The sequence below is a fragment of the Ictalurus punctatus genome, chromosome 1 (genome assembly GCF_001660625.3).
Source record: "Ictalurus punctatus breed USDA103 chromosome 1, Coco_2.0, whole genome shotgun sequence".
NCBI lineage: Eukaryota > Metazoa > Chordata > Actinopteri > Siluriformes > Ictaluridae > Ictalurus > Ictalurus punctatus.
This window is the reverse complement of record NC_030416.2, coordinates 10,517,358-10,539,067: the sequence shown is the minus strand read 5'-3', so window position 1 is coordinate 10,539,067 and position 21,710 is coordinate 10,517,358. Positions and strand designations below refer to the sequence as shown.

General features: G+C 45.3%; 1 protein-coding gene across 2 annotated transcripts in view; it reads right to left on the bottom strand.

The window, feature by feature from the left end:
* si:ch73-22o12.1 (nectin-2) overlaps positions 1-21,581 on the bottom strand; it is an 81,596-nt gene extending 60,015 nt beyond the window's left edge. The window contains exon 1 of one of the 2 annotated variants that reach the window (XM_017469480.3): positions 21,147-21,581. In XM_017469480.3, coding sequence (XP_017324969.1) covers positions 21,147-21,225 — 79 coding nt within the window. In that variant the 5' untranslated portion in view covers positions 21,226-21,581. The remainder of the gene's footprint in view (positions 1-21,146) is intronic. The other variant, XM_017469491.3, reaches the window with a different exon arrangement.
* Between the last annotated feature and the right edge of the window lie 129 nt (positions 21,582-21,710).

Here is a 21,710-nt window from a genome sequence, read left to right as displayed (position 1 = left end):
GGAACTACGCAACGTGACAACAAATGGACAAAAAAAAAAAGGGGTGGGGGGTGTCGTTCATGAATGAATAAAAAACTGCAATCACTGGCAAATATCTGTGGTGCAAGAGGAATTAAACACTTCATCATGCTAACTGCTTTCTGCTTGGTGTTGCTCTTTTTCTAGAAACGACAACAGCACGCCATGCCGTGTCTCATTCCTTATTAAATGAACAGCGCTATCGTAATCAGCGTAATAGGCGTACGGCCCACCTCTGACGCGTCACCCCGTGTTCCTCGGGTCGAGCATGATTTAACACCTTGAAAGGTACATTAAAATTGTAATTCCGGAGGTCTCGGCACAGTGCTAAACACACGTTCACTAGTAATGATCAACAGGGAATTGAGAGTGGGAGAGAAATACACAGTACACGAGCAAAGACAGGAGCGAGCGAGCGAGCGAGCGAGCGAGCGAGAGAGAGAGCAGAAGCTGTGTGTCATTGCTGTTCCATTTTACAGTGCCGTCATGCCTGCAGGTAACACACACACACACATGCGCGCACACACACACACACAGGGCACGGCTCTGATGTAAATCCCACAAACACCTTCCTGTCCTTTTCCGAAGCCTGTCACCAATCATCATGTCTCTCTCAATCTCCTGTACGCGCGCGCACACACACGCCGGTGACCAGAAGGACACATCGCCCATATGAAGGCTTTAATGAAAGCCTAGGCTGAGTGACATTTAAATTTCCTCCGTCATCTTTTCATCCCCGAGGAGCTATGCAAAAAGCAAAATAAGCCGAACAGAAGTGATGATCCGAGCGACCGCGAAGAGAAAAGGCATGTCAGACAGGAGCCAGAGTAAGAAAGGGTGGGGGAGTGTGTGTGGTTTGTGCGGTATGAATTGCATATGCTGCGTACGAGCACGCGTGTTCACATGGCGTCTGGAGCGGTGTGCCCTTCGATTCGCCTCTGTACTAGTCTGCTGAGGAGAAAAGGCAGTGTAATACGAGTCTCACTCTCTCTCTCTCTCACACACACACACACTAAACCGCAGGAAAACTGCGGCGAGATGCGACGAGAGCGGCGACAGCAGCAGGCAGGCTGGTGATGTGAACGTCTGGGGGACTCTGTATAGAAGAGAAGCTGGTTCGGGTGCCTGTGTTCAAAAGGGTGCGAGTGTGAAAGTGCGTTAGAAATACATTCAACACCTCCGTGTCGGTGTGATCTGTGTGCGTCTGTGAACACGAGTGTGTGTTAGGGTTAGATCTATTCCTGCACTTACCACACTGCTTTTAACTTCTCGCACACACCGACGACGGGACATTCAGAACATAGCCCGGACGGTTATACGGTCACATTCGATAAGATAATATCTTACAGTGCAACCAAGGGCAGAGTGTGTGAGAAGCTGTACACTGAACCCTGATCTTATCAAACGCTCGAACCTTCACGCACAGGCAGTCGACATCACCCCCTCCCACACACCCACAATAACTGAAAGCACAAAAGGGAGACAGAAACACCCAGTCTGAAGCATGTAGCAATAAGCAGGCTGTTTATACAAGCAGAACACATTCTGGAAAAAATAAATAAATAAATAAATAAATTTAAAAACACACACACACACACACACACATTTCCACATGACATTTGGATTTCTCTGTACATGCTACATTATTCATCCGGCCCCAGGGAGAAAAGGATGTGGATTGCGAAAGCGACGGAGCATGGGATCCATAAAATAAATAAATAAATAAAAAACCCGTGTCTTTTCGGCTGCTGTGTTCCTATAGATAGTAATCGATTTTCTTCGCAGCTCTCACCTCAGCCATCCTGTTGACGAAAGCTGTCGAGTGCAGAGCTGGCCGTCTGTGCAGCATAAGGAAGCGTTTTAAAAAGTTCCTGAGTGGAACTGTTTGCGTGCTCTTTGAGCCATGAGTCCGTGCATCCATCGAGCCCTTTTTATTATTATATACCGTTTATCCGACGCAGGGTCGCGGGGGGGCCTGAAACCGAATCCCAGGGAACCCGGGTCACGAGGTGGGAGACGCCACGGGGAGCCAACTTCGTTGTGCACACGCTACGGACAATTCAGAATTCAATGTCAATAATCCTATTGCCTGCATACGTGGTTTAAATATCATTGTTGGTATCGCAGAATTTTGTTTATTGTAATTATTTCATCGGGCAGCGTTACATTTCAACGTTAGGTTGCCGATCCTAGTGGTTAGCACGTTTAACTCGCACCTCCAGGGTTCGGGGGTTCGAATCCCGCCTCCGCCCAGTGCGTGCGCGGAGTTTGAGGGTTCTCTTCGTGCTCCGCGGTTTCCTCCCCCAGTCCAAAGACATGCGCTGTAGGCTGATTGGCATGTCTAAACTGTCCTGTGCGTGTGTGAACGTGTGCACGGCGAGTTGGCACCCCGTCCAGGGCTCCCCGCAACCTTGTGCGGGATACGCGGTATGGAAAATGGATTCGGCACCAATACCCCGAAAGCAATATCTTCTTGTGCAGCATGAACAGGTTGTGCAGTATTCTGGAGAAGTGTAGTAACTTGCCATAAAATATGGCAACGATGATCGGTTCTTGGCAAGCGTGTGAGCTTTGCTGTTTGTGCCGAAGCGGATCACATCAGCGCAACACTGACCACTCCCATGTTCCAGAGTTACAGCTGTGGGCTTGCTCAGGGCCACATCTGTTTGCGACTTTATTAGAAAAAATAAATAAATAAATAAATAAATAAATAAATAAATAAAACACGTGCAACGCTGGGGAACTTTAACAAATAACTAATTTTTAAAAATATATATCACTCGGTCCAATAGAAAACTCAGAACGGCGGGGTGAGACACCAAAACCGGTACAAAATGGAGCTCGGAATCGTGAAGCCGGACAGCGGGACCAGGGTGGCATCCTGACACGACAGGACGGATGCTGTTAAGGCAAGCACGTATTACGGAAGGAATGACACGTGTGTCTAAACTGTTGCCGAGGGAGCTCATTATCCCTACATGTACACAGCGGTAAACATGAAAACGCTAACATAAGGCTACTCGGCTTTTTGTAAACGCACTCCGGCACAAACTAAACTACGACCAACGTTTAGAGTTAAACGGCTTCGAAACCTGCGCTCCATATGTGCGGCCGTAGGACGGAGATTAAAATCTCGTTCTGGTATGCTTTTGTTAACTGACTGACAAAAGGCATTCTTCATCTTCCCACAAATGACAGTTTTGGAGTGCCGTACATTCGTGCTGCCTTCTTTGTCAGTAGGGAAGGGTCATGTTAGGATTTCAGTCCTGATGCTAGAAGAAACCACGGTTGAAATATTTCTCTTGCCGGATATGTCCAGCAAACCATGGAAAGCAACGACGCAGACTAGCGAACCAAGAATGCGGCTCTGTTTTTACGTCGAAATATAGCGCTCGCAGACTGCGATACATCCGGAGATTTATTTATTTTATTTTTTTACAGTCCCTCCAGGAAATGAACATGAAAACCGAGCAAACTCAGCAGGAGGAGTGAACATGAGTACAGAGAAAACGTCTCATTTACCGGCAAACGTCACTGCGACAGACCGTGCAAGTGTTTTTGCACGTGCGCACACACACAAACAAACAGACAGACATACATACATGACACTACCACCACCGTGTTTCACAGAGGAGTTTGTATGATTTGGATCATGAGCAGATCCTTTCTTTCTCTACAACGAAAATCAACCCTTTCTGGCTACAACAATCACACAAACACAAACAAAAAAGAAACCTCCACAAAATCCGGTACCGACTGCACCTCGGGACCCGTACCGACTGCACCTCGGGCCCCGTACCGACTGCACCTCGGGACCCGTACCGGGACCCGTACCGACTGCACCTCGGGACCCGTACCGACTGCACCTCGGGACCCGTACCGGGACCCGTACCGACTGCACCTCGGGACCCGTTCCGACTGCACCTCGGGACCCGTACCGACTGCACCTCGGGACCCGTACCGACTGCACCTCGGGCTTGCTCAGCGGGTGTTTTGCTACATTCCTTATACTGTTACAAGTCATGCTTTCATTACATGACTGACAGTATCTGATCTCAGCTACTCGACTAAAACGTGACCACGCCCTTCCTTGTCCTGTCGTTTCTTGCATGGGGATCGTATGAACCGCTTTGAAGTGAAAACTTGTACTCGTCTACGTGCCGGTTGTCTCGACGGTCCGTTCCGCAGAACAGTTTAACGCTATCGAAACCCCGCGCTGCTCCTGCTCAAAACCGAGCACTTAGATCCCTGAACATTCCCATTCACCACGCCTTCTTTCTGTTTTTATTATCGTCAAAGTTTTCTTTAAAAAAAAAAAAAAAAAAAAAAAAGTACGGATTATTATTATTATTACTATCACACAGATCGCTAAAGTTTTATTTACCCCTGTTATACACAAAAAAGCCAGAGGAAACGTCAGTCACGGGACTTGCATGCTGATTTATTATGACAAGGCGAGTTAATGCCGTCAGTGTCGGGGAAAAAAAAACGTTCTAGCTGGCAAATGAGAGTAATGTGGACTAATAGGATCTTGATTGATTTTGTAAGCATCGTTGCCTCTGATCAATCTCGTGTCGGCGTCTCTCTTTGACGGCTTTGAAGTCACGGCTGCGAGCGAGAAATACAGCTGTGGGAGAAATACACTGAGAAAATCCTTAAGTGCTTGAATTGTATAGAAGAGGAAAAAAAAAAAAAAAACAAAGGAGGAGAGCGTGTAGTCTTTCTTTCTCCTTTCTTCCTGCTTCTTTCCCTCCCTCCTCTCTTCCTGTCTCACACACACAGAGTAAGAGGATCCTCCTCCACAGGTGTGGTATAGGAAGGAACAGCACATGAAGCTCGTTATGTTGCCTAAAGCTTCATTACAATATAAAGCCAAAGCTCAAAGGACCTGCTCACACTTTACACAATGCCCTCCAGTCTTTCACCATCCAACAGCAACACACACACACACACACACACTATGGTCTCCATGGATACCTCCATGGATGGCAGGCGTGTATTAGATTTCAGCTGATCCTCTAGAAGGAGCGCTACAGCAGGAGCTCATCTATCCACCTGTTAACATCACGCTACAAGGGTCACGGAGCAGAGACGCAGGCGCGCTATCAAATAAGGTAAAGGGCTGGTAAAAACAGCCGCGTGATGGGAAATATTCTCGATCGACTGCCGACACTGGTGTCGTACTCCCTTTCGCTTCCTGAAAGATGAAACCCGACGAGGTAAAGACACGGCAAGACGAAAACACACGAGCAAAACAAAAACAACGCCACCTCGACTCGGAATTCCCACTTGAAATCTCGCGACGGTCTCCTCAACCCCAAGCAGGACTTATTACCTTCAAATGAGATATACTTGGTGGGTGGGGGGGGGTTACGCATCCTAGCGTGTTGAGAACGAAAGATGAACGTATGCTCATCGATGCTCAACGATGGCGTAAAATTGCCAAGTTCTGAGGAAAGTCGAATGCAGCGAAAGTCACACGGTAACGCCCTGACCCTTTAAACGCACCGGTGCTTAATCTTTATGCAGACTGTAAAATAAATCCCCCCCTGATGACACGTTTATTAGAGCCATGGCGCTTTACATTCCTGAACGTTTCCATCAAGCAAACACGTTGTGATCGAGTTAACGTTATTTGTAGGCCCGATTTGTTTTCGAGTTCTTGCTGTTTGGATTAAACCCATTAAATCCAGCTGGTACGTACAGCTGTAACAAAAACGAAACTCGCAGACCCGCTGGCTTTGCTTCACGGACCCTGCTCTGAGAACCGGTGCTTTATCTAAGAAGATCAGTTCCTGCGATCACAAAATCTTTCAAAACTTTTTCCAAAAATCACTGCAGATTTTCAAAAAGACAGTGTCAAAGCCCTCTTCGGTGCAGGTACCGGAAAAAATAAATAAATAAATAAATAAAAAGTCTCGTTCACCAACAAACATCACTGTGAAAGACCGTGCAAATCTAAAAATGGTCTGCACTTATATAACACTTTACACTGTGTCTCATTCACCCATTCACACACCAACGGTAGCAGAGCTGCCATGCAAGGCGCTAACTTGCCATCGGGAGCAACTCAGCGTCTCGCCCAAGGACACTTCGGCATGTGGAGACACGTGGGCCGGGAATCAAACCGCCAACCCTACGGTTAGCGGACACTCCGCCCTACCACCTGATCCTCAGCCGCCTGAATCTATTTCGCCAATGCAAGCAGTTTTCCACAAAAAAGAAAGAAAAAACACAAAAACCCCACATCATCAAGCGTTTTTGGCCACAACAATCATCAAAACACCATGACACTACCTCCACCATGTTTCACAGATGAGCTCGTACACACTTTACTACAGGTTCATCATGGTTCCAGAACGTTTGTCGCCCGTCTCTGTATTTCCCCGTGAAGTTTCTAATCTGGCTTTCCGATTCCGAGCGGTTTGCATCTTGTACTACGGCACGAATAATCCCGGAATCCTGTACGGACCGTGATATCAGACGTCTTTCCTCGTCGGAGGTCGATTTTCTTAAACGTCATACTCTAATCGACCGTCACGTCCATTAATCTCGTCTCAAACGGAGTAAACCTTTGCTTAATCAGGAACAGATGGGTCTACTCTAGCAAGAGTCAGAGTTATTGAATTAGGCTAGCCTATACGCTGTTAACTTAATGAACTTAGCTGTCTAATCACGAGCTATACGGTAGAAGTTAAAGAGCGCTCGATAATCTCGGTTAATTAGCTTGGTGGTTTTTCCTCGGGTTCTTAAACTGGCTGCTGGACGGAGCTCCTCTTAGCTCGGAGCTCGCCACGTTTTCTCGACGCTTCGGTAAAAGGAGTGAACGCTGCCATTTTAGATCCAGAAACGTTCGGTTAAGCGCCTTAGTTACGCTTTCGCTAGGCCTTTATTTATCGTCATAGCTGTACTCTATTGTTCGACGAGGCGTCGCCGCAAACAAGCCGACCTGTTTCAAAAGGTTCGCACATACGCGCGCGCACAGGATCTTGTGCGTTAATTAAACTAGTGCTCTGTAATTAGAGTGAGAAGGGAGAGAGAGAGAGAGAAATCGGCGGTGAATCAAATCAGTAAATGCGTCTGTAAGGAACGCAGATATCTCCAAGCTCCTCTGCAGTCAAATAATAACCGTGCACCTCCGACGGCAATGAGCTCCATCTGCTAGCGAAGGCAAATACACACTGTTACATCTGAACACACACACACACACGCAAACACGGGGCATTAAGCTGTTAAATGAGCCGGCTTGCAGCGTCTCAGTCAGAGGATGTGTGTGAGATTAGGCGGAAGCTTCTGGTATTAACCGCTGCTGATGATTAGGAGCGGATCATCCTGGATTTCCATCACACATGCACTCCCGCAACGTCAGAAAAAAGCTAATTACACGTACACACACACACACACACACACACACACCCCGAGAGAGAGAGAAAGACAGAAACTCTGAGGGAGGAGGAGCAAGGCAGAGGCAGCAGTGAGAAAGATTTCAAACAGGTCTGGGGATGATCATGTGAAAGATCAGATACTGTGTCGCCTTGTACGATCAGCCCTACACTGGCATCATCTCTCACACACACACACACATTCTCTGAAACTGAGTGAAGCTGCTGTTGTAATGTGGGGAGAGAAAGAAGGGAGGAATGAAAGAAGGGGGAGGAAATGAGGGCGACTCTGAGAAATGCAACAGCTGCTCCACATCACATCAGAGTCATCAGATACTCCCAGAGAGAGAGAGAGAGAGAGAGAGAGAGAGAGAGAGAGAGAGAGAGAGAGAGAGAGAGAGAGCACGAGTGAGTGTGTGGTAAAACAGACCGAGAAAATGGAGCTGTGAATATGAAGGAGAGAGAGAGACAACGGGGAAAAAAAAAAAAAAAAAAAAAGGTGTTCTACAAGGGAATTGTAAAGCAACACACAGACACACAAAGGTGAGAGGTCACTGGAGTAAGGGGTATGTCAAGTCTCCATGGTAACTGACGAGTTACTCGGAGTGCACCCCTCCAAGTTAGCGTCTCCGCTCCCCAGGAGCACACACACGTAACTAGGTAGGAATCCATGTTACCGTTACCCCATGTGGTCCGTCTGTCCCCGTCTTCCCCGTTATCTACCTCTGTACTGATTGATCTCCAACAGCCATTGTCCTGTTCAATCTCTGCTCTTCCTGCTAATCCACACACACGTGCACACGCACGCGCGCACACACACGCACGCACGCACAGACCCCCCCCAAAGTCTTTTTCCTTTCCCATCTGTACTTATCTCTCCTCATCAGGCTGCGTCTCGCTCCAGTTCTTGCATCCTCTCTCCACCCATCCATCAATCTCTCTCCCTCTCTCTCACACCAAGAGTATGTTTACACGACAACCATGTCCTAAAAACGGAAAAGTTTCTCCCTTTGCGTTTTTTGAAAAGCTTCATGTACAGACGACGGCGCTGTCAAAGCCATCCCCATTCGCACGGATCCGCGAAAAAAACGACTAAAAAACGCTGCATTATGCATGTATCGATCCGGGCAAGACCGCCCTATAAACAAATACGAGTAAACGGGGGAGCCGTGGGCTTTCTGGATAAAAAGCACAAGGACGTTTACATTTCTCGAATAATTTCCATGCTTTATGCTCTACGTGGAGTCTCCAGTTACTCAGAATCTCGAGAGTTAGACGTGGAAAATGATTCATTGTCAAAGAGCTGTGAAAACTCACGCTCGTCAAGCAGATTCTGCTTACATTTCTCGGTTAATAAGTACCGAGACGTCCCTAACGTAATATAACGCAATGTACATGAAATAAAAGTTCTCTCACAGTGGAGATGGATTTTTTCGGTCTTCGACCTCGTCTTCTAGCTTCTCCCGTTCTCCGGGTCAGGATCCAGTTGAAGCTCGTTCATTTTTAAATACTGAAAAAAAAAATCTAAGACGACGCATCTTGAAGTACTAACAACTGAAACTCAAAATCTTGAGAAGCACAAACAGTCCTGTAGTCTTGAATGTCTCGAGCACACGCCTATAGACTGAACACGTGATACACGTGCGCGTGACTTGCACTCTGAAAGCCGTTTTCAAACGTTTGCGTCTTCGGAGCCCGAAACGCCATCGTTGTGTAGACGAACCGCCAAACCGCGTGAAAAGTTTTCCGTTCTACGTTGTCGTGTAAACGGCCCCTCAGTCTGCTCTCTCTCTCCATCCATCCATCCATTCCCCTCGTCCTCCACCTTTCTCGCTCTGTAGGAGGTGACCGGCACCTAATTGAGAAGTCTGTATGTGTTTTCCTATCAGCTTTTCCAGCCAGGGAAGGTTTGATAAGGCACACAGACCTTATCATCAAAAGCATGTTTTCTCTCTCTCTCAGTCGGTCTCTCTCTCTATCCCGCTCCGTGTCTGTCTCTCTCCCGCTCATTTAAATGCGGAACTTTAAAGATATTTAAAAAGTCGATGCACTGAGTGGATACTTACCAGTATGGGGTTATGGAATTAAATTTGTCCCAAAAGTATTGAACGTCAATTTTCAAGAAACGACCCAAATAATACAGTGAGAAAGAACAGCACTCTGAAACTGGAAACAGTGAACTCGGTGGCAGACATTTCACATACGGTCTCCAAATAAACGGCATTGTTTGTTCAAAGCTTTCTAAATTTCCTTTTCGTTCATCGCGGTCTATGGAACGCGCTGCCCGAGTTTTCGTTTACGCGCCGCAAGTTTACGTTCGCCATTCGGGCACAAACCTCACGTGCGTCCGGGTCTTAACAGCTTAACTCCCATTGGCCAGTGAGATTTGGATCGACAGCTCGAGTGTGCAGCTGAAGAGGACGACGCCCCGTGCCGCTTCTGAGAGCTCGTCTCGTAAAATAGTCTTATGAGACGACCCAAACATCAAATATAAATTATGAACTAATATACTGACTAAGTAAGGAAGGAAGTCATTTCTTCTACAAGTACACACATTATAACTATACAGAGAACCACGTCCGGAACATTCTTCAAAATTCACACCATTGCAGTCTCTACGTCCTGGTCAGGAAGCTGTGGATCCAAATCTCACTGGGCAATGAGAGTTAAGCCGTTAAGCCCCGCCCACACACGAGGTTTGTGCCAGAATGATGAGCTTAAGCTTGCTTAAAACTCGCGACTTACTTAAAACGAAAACTCAAAACCGTTTCTTCTTCTCTCTCGTCGTATATTTCTGTTTCTTAAAGGGTTCCCGTCAATACTTTAGGCACAAATTTAACTGCATATGGGGTTAAGTCACAGCCTCAGTGTGTCTGGTATTTGTTGTACACTTACAGGCCTCAACCGTCTGAATTTTCAAAGTTGCGATCTGAGAATCGAATCACACTTCCGTTCCACACTGCTGTAAACGAACATGCTCTGGTCACTGGGGTTTGGAGAAGTACAGCATCCTGACTTTAACAATTACAAAAGTTTGTGGTGAGCACACAATGGTTTTGCAGCGACAGCCGCTTCCTGTTAAAATACCCAGGTCCTGGCCACATTGAGCGTTGAAACGCACCAGGAAAGTACCAAACTCTCGAGAAAAAGCTAGACGACTGGCTTGCAGTAGTGGATTGGATGACATTTCACTTACCCTTTATTTTATGCAGTGAATGTGCGGGAGGATTATAGAAGGAATACGCACCCTGCATTTGAACACGGCACCCAAATCGTGTTAGGTTCTTGTACGCATTCGTTCGTACGTACGCGTAACTCGGAGACAGACGTGCAGGATAGAAGCATGGGATTGATATCAGGTCTACACTCCTAGCTCTGATTTTGACAGTAGCTGCGTTTACATGGACAACAATAATCCCCTCTTAATCCGATTAAGACCATACTATAATTAAGAAACTACCATGTAAGCAGCGATTTTTACTTACCTTAATCTAATTGAGGTCACAATCGAAGTAAGCACTAATCGAATTAAGACAGGCGGAGTATTCCTGTTTTAGTCGCATTATGGACGAGCAAGAGAGTTCGGCTGCGTCCCAAATCGCATACTTTCCTACTACAGGCCTGTAGTGGGGAAAAATACATGTATCTCGGCTACTATATAGACGGTAAGTACGCGGTTTGGGACACACCCACGGCTTCAAGCGGTCGTCTATTAGCACGTACAGAATGACAAATAATGAACTGCACTTTAAGCGTTTGTAAAAAAATAAATAAATAAAAAAACACCCGAAACTGTATACGGTACCATAACGAAGACGAACTGTATGTCGATACGTGAAATTCTGTAGGGACGTCGGACGGCGTGGCGCGGTGACGTAATGACGCGGGCTGTTAATCTAATTATGTTCTAAAACGTGTAAAACGGGAACATGAGAGGAGTATTCTAAAAGCGACTCATGTAAACACCGTAATCACATTATTATCTTACTCAGAGTAAGGTCGATAATTAGATTGCTGCTGTCCATGTGAACGTAGTCAGTGAACCAAAAATGCATATATTTTGATATAATCGACATGGTGATCAATTAGGTCACAATATCATTTTAGTATGAAATTTGGTCACATCACGCACCACTACTCATAAAGAAAACTTCTGCCACATGATTTCCTGACAAAATTATGTATTAAAAAAAGAAAAGAAAAAAAAAACCCTTCCATCTTAAGAGACCCAGTGAAACACTAGCCTATATTAAGCTCCTCCACTTCTTCTCTTGCATGCGTGATAAAATGCTGATGTTGGTCTTTAACCAGCTGTTGCAGCTATAATGACTCGATTGACGAACTCGATCCCTTTTTCCTTTCGCTGTGAAAACGGTTTGCATCACCTTCCCAATGCTGCCTCGCTCTTACACCTCCTACTGCACCCATCCATCCATTCCTCTATCCATCCATGTCTTCCAGTGCGTCGGAATAAATAAACTCAGAATGGATCTGGGAGGACAGGAAAGCAAAAGTAGGACAGCACAACCTGGGACTCACCCCTGGTCCCTCTCCATGGAGAGGGAAAAGGAGAGGCGGGGAGGGAGAAAGAGAGAAGAGTGAGGGAGAGAGACGGGAAAAAGATGGAGAGGAGGATCAAGAGAGGGAAAGAGAGAGTGAGAAAGAGAGAGAGGGATGACGTGTGGTTAACAGGCAGAGATCCAGGTAAGAGCAGAGTTGTTGTTTTTTTTTTTTAAAGATGAAGAATAGAAGGGAGAGGGGGAGAGACAGAGTGAGGAAGAGAGGTGCAGAGAGAAGCAGCCTATTAATAATCTATAACAGATAAAGCATTACAGCATCACTACAAGGAGACGCAGAAGGCAACAGAAAGGTACAGGGTAGAGAAATAGCTTGATCTGTCAGACTCATAAAAGTGCACATAAGTGCAACTTTCCTCATTATACCCAGTGTTGCTCCCCCCCCCCCCCCCTTTCCCTGCTTTCCTCTTCTCAGACAGACATGCAGACCTGCTATAAGCATGAATTATGATCTCTCTCTCTCTCACACACACACACAAATAAATACACAAACAAACAAAACTACCAGCTCAACCGTCTCTACTCATCATCCAGTGGAAAACACAAACACGGACGCTAAACCAAATCCAGTGCCATCTGGCCTGAAACAGACAGCGCGCTCTGTGACGCGCTCAAAACACAACACACGAGCGCGGCGAGGCCGAAGCTGGCCGATTTAAGAGGATGCCGCTCCCGAAAGAGGACAGCGTGTGCCAGCAGAGCGTCGAGGGACGCGACCCTTCCGACCTAGCGTGAAACGCGAAATTGCTCAGTCCCCTATTCAGCCGTATCACGCATCACGACAATGTCCCGGTCGTCCTGTTAGATGAAATGAATGAAAGCGTCACCTATGTGGGACTAATCGCGCCGATCTCGCAGATAATGCAACACATTGTATGCTAAGAAACAAAAAACACAGGGAACGAGCATTAATGGCTGCGACAGAGTGTGCCATTACTTTCAATCCTACACCTTTATTTGCTTCTCTTTTTTTTTTTTTTAACTCTCTCTCCTCGATTTGGTTTGACGGCTGAAATGAACACCAGGAATTTTTCCGCACATAATGGTACGTTCTGGTGAATACTGTCATGTCAGTGAAGCTTACTGAACTGGAAAGGAAGGAGAGAGAGAGAGAGAGAGAGAGAGAGAGAGAGAGAGAGAGACAGAGAAACAAAAGAATGTTTATTCATCCTTGCCTCCAGTGAAGGAAGCCACAAGTGCTACCCTCTCATTTATTCTAAATGTCAACCTCTTGAAGAATGAGAGAGAGGGAGAGAGACGCCCACACAGGTAAATGATACAACACAGAAGCTTGTGACTTTCAGTCTCGCGCACACACACAGTGTATAACTGATGGAAGTAGGGCAGAAACAATGGACGCTCTGTTTCTGCATGGTCACCGTACCTGCTGCTGGTGTACAACGCAAACACACCTTCATATTCATTATCAATTGCAAATTCATTTGCTTGTCTCCAACTCCCTTTCCACAGCCTCACACAATGTCAGCGCCACACAATGAAGCGCTCTCGGCATTAATCATAAAGCAAGTCCAATACAGTCAGGGCCTGGAACATTTGTGCTCTTTATCTCTTCCATGAGGCAGAAGGTCAGAGTGATCGAAAGACGTGGGAGCGATTGTTACATTGTCTCTGGGACTTAACCTTCAACACTGTAGTAAAAGAACAATGCGGAGAAGACGGGAAAGCGCGGCTATAAAAAGGCAGGAGAGTCGCACGAGGTGCGCTGCTCGGAGAAAAATAACGCGGGGGGTTGGGGGTGAAGACAAAATGGTGTCTCGTTTAGGAAGGGACGAAAGAGTGAGACCGAGGTAAACAGGACGCCGGCTGTGGCGAGGACGGCGAAGATGACAGGAGCGTAGAAGACAGACGGATCTATTACGCGGTCCGAATCAGAGGGCGGTGCAGTCGAGGAAAGCAGGGATGAAAAGGAAAGAGAAGAAGCGAGTGAACAGAAGGGGATGGATTGCACTCGTCCATTAACCGGCGGACAGGAATAAATCAGATGAGACAAAACCACAAGAGGAAGCGGATGTTGAGGACAAGCCAAAGTAACACGTGACAAATCGTGAGGCAAATAAAAATACCTCCGCTCGATTTCACGTTCCTCGACCAAACCTCATTAAATAAATAAATAAAAAATTAAAAACCTTAAACGGAGGAGTTTAACTATACTTTTCTAGATATACTTTCTACTTGCCTAGAAAAATAAAGATTACGTTTTTTTTTTTATTATTATTTCTGCCAAGTACCATTCAGTACTAGATCACTTGTAATTATTAAAAACTTTTTTTTTTAAAAACATCACACCAATGATATCTCAGAAAAGTGTACCACGTAATCGTTTATCACGATATCTATATTATATCAACATATCGCCCGGCCCTTCTCCTTTAGCACCCTTAAGCCTGAACTTCACATGTCACTCAAAAGCACTGTGTATGAAACCATCTTAAAGGTCATTGCTGTTTTTCTCCGATAACACACTGTGCTAGGCATGCTAACGGCATGCTCTCAAGGAGCATGCTAACAATAAAAGCAAACAGGATGAGAAAATGGAGCGGGGGGGGAGGAAGCCCAAATAGTTAGCGAGAAGTGAAGTGAAAGGGACGGAAAGGCTAAGAAAGGTTAGTCTTCAATCCAGCCCTCTCCAGAAGACGAGGAGTAGAGCTACGCCTTTATCCTCCTTGGTTTGAAAGGGCTCAGGTAAGCCATGTTGACTTGCAAGGGCATCGCTGGTTTTGCTGATCAATACCGGGTCAATAGTGCGATGCCCAGGCTGTCTCGCAGACACTGGATGGACACATTAAGGACAATGATTGGGAGGGCGGGGGATTGGGGTTGCTCCTCAGGAAGTACAACACTGTACAGCTCTATATTCTCCTCACCGAAGAAGGAGGATGGGAGGAAAGTCAAGGTTACCAAGGGAATCGTCTTCTCCGTTCTCCAAGGTTATTAAAAGGTGTAGTAGGTATATACGGACCTATCCAGGGAACGCTTCAATTTCTCCAATGCAAGCATGACATAATTAACACCCTCATAAGCGAATACATTCTTCACTCGTTACATAGTTGCGGGGCCAGGAATAAGACATGTGCCTGTGTGTGTGTGTGTGTGTGTGTGTGTGCGCAGAACGAGCTGTGACGGAAGTAATTGGTGTTCAACCTCGAATGCTTCATAATGATCAAACCGCAATGTGGAATCCATTATGCGCTCGCAAATAAAACTCACAAACGAACGCACACTCAAGCACGGGGCTCGTTTTACTGAAGGCTTTTTCACAGCGGCTTTCTCGATTCTGCCCTCTTTTTGTAACCCCCCCCCCCGCCCCCCGTTTTCTTTCCTCACTTTATTAAACCGGTAGTCTATTAAACGGTTCAGAAGTACAGCTCGTCTTGGTAAGATGATTCTGGCCCGTTTTCTCTGCACGACCTGTTCCACTGGCGAGTGCAAGCGCATCATCAATCTGATTAAACGTATGTAGGTCATTAGTCATGATTGGTTATAGAAGACTAGGATTTCTTCCGAAACAGAAACGTACTAAGAATTTAACTGCTGCTAAATCTCCGTTTGTTTCATTAAACGTGGCCTGAAATAAGAACTAAAATTAAGCACTTATTGAACATGCCCACTAATTCATGTGCCATGGTTAATTTTTTTTTTTAAATGTACATCCAGTCAAACAGTTGAGTGACATTCAGGGGGTGTTCATACATTTCCTACCATGATCTTTATTCTCAATATGAAAGTGAAACTGTATAGAAGACCAGCCCTGCCTGTGATCCTTGGTTCACCCCTCCCTGACACACTCTGCTTGGCTGCCCAGCATCACAAGAGAAATGACTAAATTATGAGGGTGATTTAAATGGCCATGTCGACTTCATGAAGCTCTGAAGCTACAAAAGCGTCCTGAGAGCCGACATCTGCTCAACAAGGAGAGGGGAGGAAAAACAGTGGAAGAAAAGAGCATGTTGAGTGCTGTAAGTAATGATGGAGGAGAAGAGTGATGAGAACTTAATTATTAATAATATCACTGATCACCAATGCTCCCTACGACCAATCACTGATCACCACTGCTCCCTACATGCGGTCACTGATCACCACCGCTCCCTACATCCGTTCACTGATCACCACCGCTCCCTACGACCAATCACCGATCACCACTGCTCCCTACGACCAATCACCGATGACCACTGCTCCCTACATCCAGTCACCGATCACCACTGCTCCCTACATCCGGTCACTGATCACCACTGCTCCCTACATCCGGTCACTGATCACCACTGCTCCCTACAACTAGTCACTGATCACCACTGCTCCCTACATCCGGTCACTGATCACCACTGCTCCCTACATCCGGTCACTGATCACCACTGCTCCCTACAGCTAGTCACTGATCACCACTGCTCCCTACATCCAGTCACTGATCACCACTGCTCCCTACATCCGGTCACTGCTTACCATTGTACCTAATGCCCAATCACTAAACACCACTGTTCCCAACAAACAACCAACCACTGATCACCACTGTTTGCCCTCGATCACCCACACACCCGCCACTGCATTAGAAGCATTTATTTATTTCCTGTAACCCAACTACTCACTACCAATGCTTTTTTGTCAGTGTTCTTCAGAGAAATTTGAAAACACATGAATAGTTGGCACGACGTATAGTTACTTACTGATGCAATGACCAAAGACATCTCCTGTAAGAAATATTAGTCTATTATTCTCAATTCTAATAAAACTCAATTCTATTATATTGTTCAGAAGCGCCTTTCAAAAATCTTTTCCTTCTTCATGTCTTGATTAAAATCTTCCTTCTTTAGGTTTTGATTCAAATCTTCCTTCTTCAAATGATCACGATTCAACAGATATGCAAATTGGTGTTTGACATTGTGGACGACTTCTAGCGACTTTTTTGATCACGCATTAGCTACCTTCTCCTGAAAAGACCTGGCCTCGGTTTAGATCCAGACTCTTGACATGACTGATCATGGGTATGTCCGAGACTGGAAGACAAATGATGAAGCCGGAATTAAAAGGCACCCACTTTCAACAAATTTAATCAGAAGTTAGATGGTATACTCTTGGAGTTCTCTGAAATGACCACATAAGAAGCTGCTGTCTGTATTGTTGCAGGTTTGATAGTTATAAAGCCAGCCATTGATGAAATCTGCCAAAGCACAGTGCAACACAGATTAAGGCTTCGGCTCGGGTCTTTGTGCGTGCACAAACACACACCCGCACATTAATCACCAGCTCTTTTTTTCCCCCTGCACTACATTCCTGTATTTCTTTTCAATAAACCTGTTCGCTCTTCCCTGGTTTTCTTTATCCCTCCCTCCCTCATTGTCTGACTCAGACACTAATAAAATACTGGCCTTGAGGTCTGGCTCATGGGAATAATGCATGGTGGTCTGCTTTTTTTTTTGTTTGGGGGGGGACGGGGGGGGTCAGGCAGAGGGCTATTACTGTGGGAGGCTGGGCTTAAGATTTGAATTAACCAATGACCAACACCTCCTTTAAACAAAAGCAAACTGCACACAAGAATGAAGGGTGGAGTAAGGGAAGGAAAGAGCAGCACCCCCAAAGTTACAAATAAGTTCTAAAGCAGTGATTGTGTGTCTTGTGTGCTAATGGCGTACAGCCTTCTGCATGCTCGTCTAACACACTCCCACCGGTTTGTGGTCTATCTTTAAGTGCACTCGATTCTGGAGGTTGTGTGTGTGTGTTTGATTCTTACACAAATAAATAAAGGTCAGTCTGCTTCCCCTTGCCCTCTAAGCAGCCAAAATCTCTCTCCCAACCCCCACGTTTCCTCACTCGCTCGCTCACACACACACACAGCACTTGATGCATTCACGCAGAGCGACATTACTACAGTAGCCCCCCCTTTGCTTCCCATTGTTTAAAAAAAACCCTCAACATCTCCATAGAAACTGGTTCAAGCTTTTTGACTCGTTTTCATAAGCCCAGTCTTATAGTCTGCGACTGCTGATACGAGGCTCGGAGTGATCGCGTAACGAAATATGCCTCGATCAATCAAACACTTTTTGTCATAAGAACAAGTTCAAATGTTCTTGATCTTGATGGTAGAGTCGTGCCAACTGCTAAATCTTTGGTAACTAAGAGTAGGGGTCGGAAACTGGTATAACACGGTCCAGATGTGGACCCAGCAATGCATGAACTGAGCATTTGGAAAATATTCGTATGAAAAAAAAAAAGAAGACAAATTCAGACGCTTCCAAAAAAAAAAAAAAAAAAAAAAAGTCAGCTTAGTTTCTGGAGCAGATCCTCTGTTGCGGCTTGTTGCGGCCAATCACATGCGATTATGTAAAGTATTTGGTTGAAGGCAACTCACTGGGGAAAGAAAGTTTTCACAGACTCGTATGTGTTTATTTATTTACCATCTCTGGCCTGATTAGTGACGTGACCATGTCAATGAAGGGGAAAAAAAAAACAATGTTTAAAGTTTACTGGAGAGTAAACGGTTTACTAGTCATAAACGGTAACTGCGAAAAACAATTATTTATAGACGTGTAATCATTAACCTCTTAATCGCTAACTCCTGAGCATTTAAAGTTAACTGCGGTCACTGTTCAGCCAAGTCAGCTCCTTACCCAGACCTCTGTAAACAAGGCAATTTACATAGCAGGACTGTTGTCATATTTGGTTGAATATCAACGTCCTAGAGTGTATTATTACAGTTCCATCTAGACGCTAGGGATGGGCGATATAGATTTAAAACCACATCACGATATCTCATGTTTTTTTTTTTTACAGTAATGATACATATGCTGATATGAAAAGAATAATATTCAACACAATCAGCATACTGTACAGAGGTTGGATTTTTTGCCTGAGGTGGTGGAACAAATTTGACCTGTTTCCATCCTTTGTTAAGGGGGTTTTTGACACACACTACAAATCACAGACGTTTGATTCACATATTCTGTATCCGAACCGCTTCCGTATCACGGAGGAAGGTCCTGCTTTTCCTGCGGATTAAATCCTCTTCCTAGTCCAGAGTTCGAACTCCGCCTTCCGTCGTGCTTGTTCTCGTTCTACGAGCGAGATGCCCACGTTCCGGCGCGTAAACACGTCACCGACGAGATGACAAATCCTTACCACGCGGAGGATTTGGACCGGTACATCACGGACGACACGATATGGCAAGGGATGGGCTATATGGACTTAAAACTGTATCACGATATTTTCTGGAATGTATTGCGACAACGATATCAGGGACGATATAAATATAGTACCGTGCACCATTGTTTTTGGCTACAAGTGATAGAGGTGATCTTGAGAGCCTCAGAAACACAAACATTGATCTAAAAATAAAACTGAGTTTCTGTAACCAAACCAGTTCCAGATTGTAGAGGTAGCTCCTCGTTTAGCGATAAACTTCTCCTCGGCTTCACGTCCGCCTTTCCGCCGTACTTGCTTTCGCTCTGCACGTGAGATGCGAACGGGTCGCACGCAGAAATACGTCATCAACTAGACCTTATCGTCAGCAGGATTTTGCTTCGTCACCGACATTCCGACTAGTTCCTCTTTAGAGGGTTAGATATTAACGCAGTCCATAAACCTGTCCCTTGACCCTCGCATATTTCACGACGCCTGTCAAGAATGTGCAAATGCTTCCACGACACACAGCTAAATGGATTTCGAAGAGTAGAGGACGAAAAACAGCAGGACCTATTTGGGCCATTTAGTCCTTTATCTTCCGCCCGCTTCCTTCATAAATAAAAAATCTATTGTTTCATTATTCCAGTCTTCCCCTGCAAACCCTTTCACCCTGAGCTGCATTTGATGTGCTGTGAAAGGTTCTCTGGCAGAAAAATGCTCCACGCCATGAATAAATGAAAGAAAGGAACAGCATTTTGGAGTGTTGTGAACCGCCTGCATTCACATGGCAAAACTTTAGCCGGCTGTCACCTCGATGTATTATTAAATCCCTTTAAAGCACAATATATTCCAGGTACACTGTATGAAACAAGCGCGGTGTTACACTGATATGCCTCCGGCTAAGTAATCAAACTCCCCTTTTTGTTTATTTATTTATTTCCCCACTCAGCTACAGGTTCAATCCCAAACGGCTCCTTTACTTTCCAAAAAAGTGGCCTACACATGCTAAGAAGTAATGGGCGCCATATTTAGTGCACTTATATACATATATATCCACTAGGGAATTATTTGAGACGCGGCCTGTATCAGGTGTGTACATGCACCTGCTGGCGTAAACAATTAACTATGCAAAGCCAGTGACCTAAAAAAAAAAAAAAAAAAAAAAAAAAACCACAAAGATACCGGAAATCCCGGTCGCGTAGGCAACAGGTTACAGAGTGAATAGTAAAATAAACAGACTACGAGGAAGCGCAATACATTCCCCATTAACAAATAGTCTTGTTTGGGCCTAACAAGATATTAGTTTATGAGAGGGTCCTGTCTCAACAATGTAAACAGAGTACGAATAAAAACAGGATTGTTCCCAACACCCTGTTGCGTGTTTACATGGCCGCCCAGGTTTCTCCCAATATAATAATGATAAAAACAATAACAACAACAACAACAACAACAACAACAACATGAAGTGCGGAAATGACACCGTGATACCCCAATGGAGCGTTAGAGAAAGGGCAGGTTAATATTTTTTATAGTAAAAAACAAACAAACAAACAAACAAACAAGGGCACCTTATAGGCTGTGAAGGTAGAAAAGTATCAAATGAATCCAAATAAAACAGTAGGAGGTTTTGCTTAGTCATTACGCGTATTGAACAGGTTTGCAGGTTACCTGACAACACCTTCAGGGGAAAATACTTTGAAAGGCCACACCTTACTGGAGAACATGGCGCACGCCGAAACTGAGCAGGTCACCGAAAGTAAACATGTACATAGGTGAAACCCACCAAGAAAATAACAGCCAAGCTAGTTCCGGTCTTAAATAGTTAATGATGATTAATAATCCTAAACGATCAAACAGTCGTGTAAAGAAAGCCGGGTATGAACACGAACAGGCGATATGTGAGGGGAAAACCAGGTCTGACATTGACACCGTGCGTCACCGGCTGTTTAGTAAGACCGATACTAAAACCAAAGTATTTCGAAACTTCACACACATACAATATTGAGGCGGGAAGATGTGCTGAATCAAAGGCGCTTACCTCGGGCTGTGAGGAGGAGGAGGAGGAGGATAGAGCCGAGGAGTCCCGGCGCTGAGAACAAACCGGAGTCCCGCACCATGGTGTCTGTAGCCCGCTTGTTGAATACACACACACACAACTAACAGTCTCTGGTTCCCCACGAGAAAGTCCTACTCTACGGGGAAAAAATGTCTTCTTACGACGGAGTAAAAAAAAACATCCACAGTTTGTCTCTTTTACTGCACAAACTTAAAGACTTTCTGCTTTGGTCCTCAACCGCTACTTTTATTTCTTGTTGGGGTTTTTGTTGTTGTCGGATTAAAAAAAAACCTCCACACGCTCCTCAAAAGGCGAACATACAATCTTTAAAAAAAATAATAATAATAACAGAAATAAATAAATAAACAGTCGTTTTGAAGAAATATGACGCCTTGATGATGTATATATGCGTGCTCCACAGCGTGTGGACTAGCTCTGACTGAACCCTCGCACACGCGCGCTGCTACTGGAGTCCGCTGTCACGTGATCTCGATCTGACGTCACGCGCTGGGAAAAATTTTTTTATAAAATACCTCAGGTAAATAT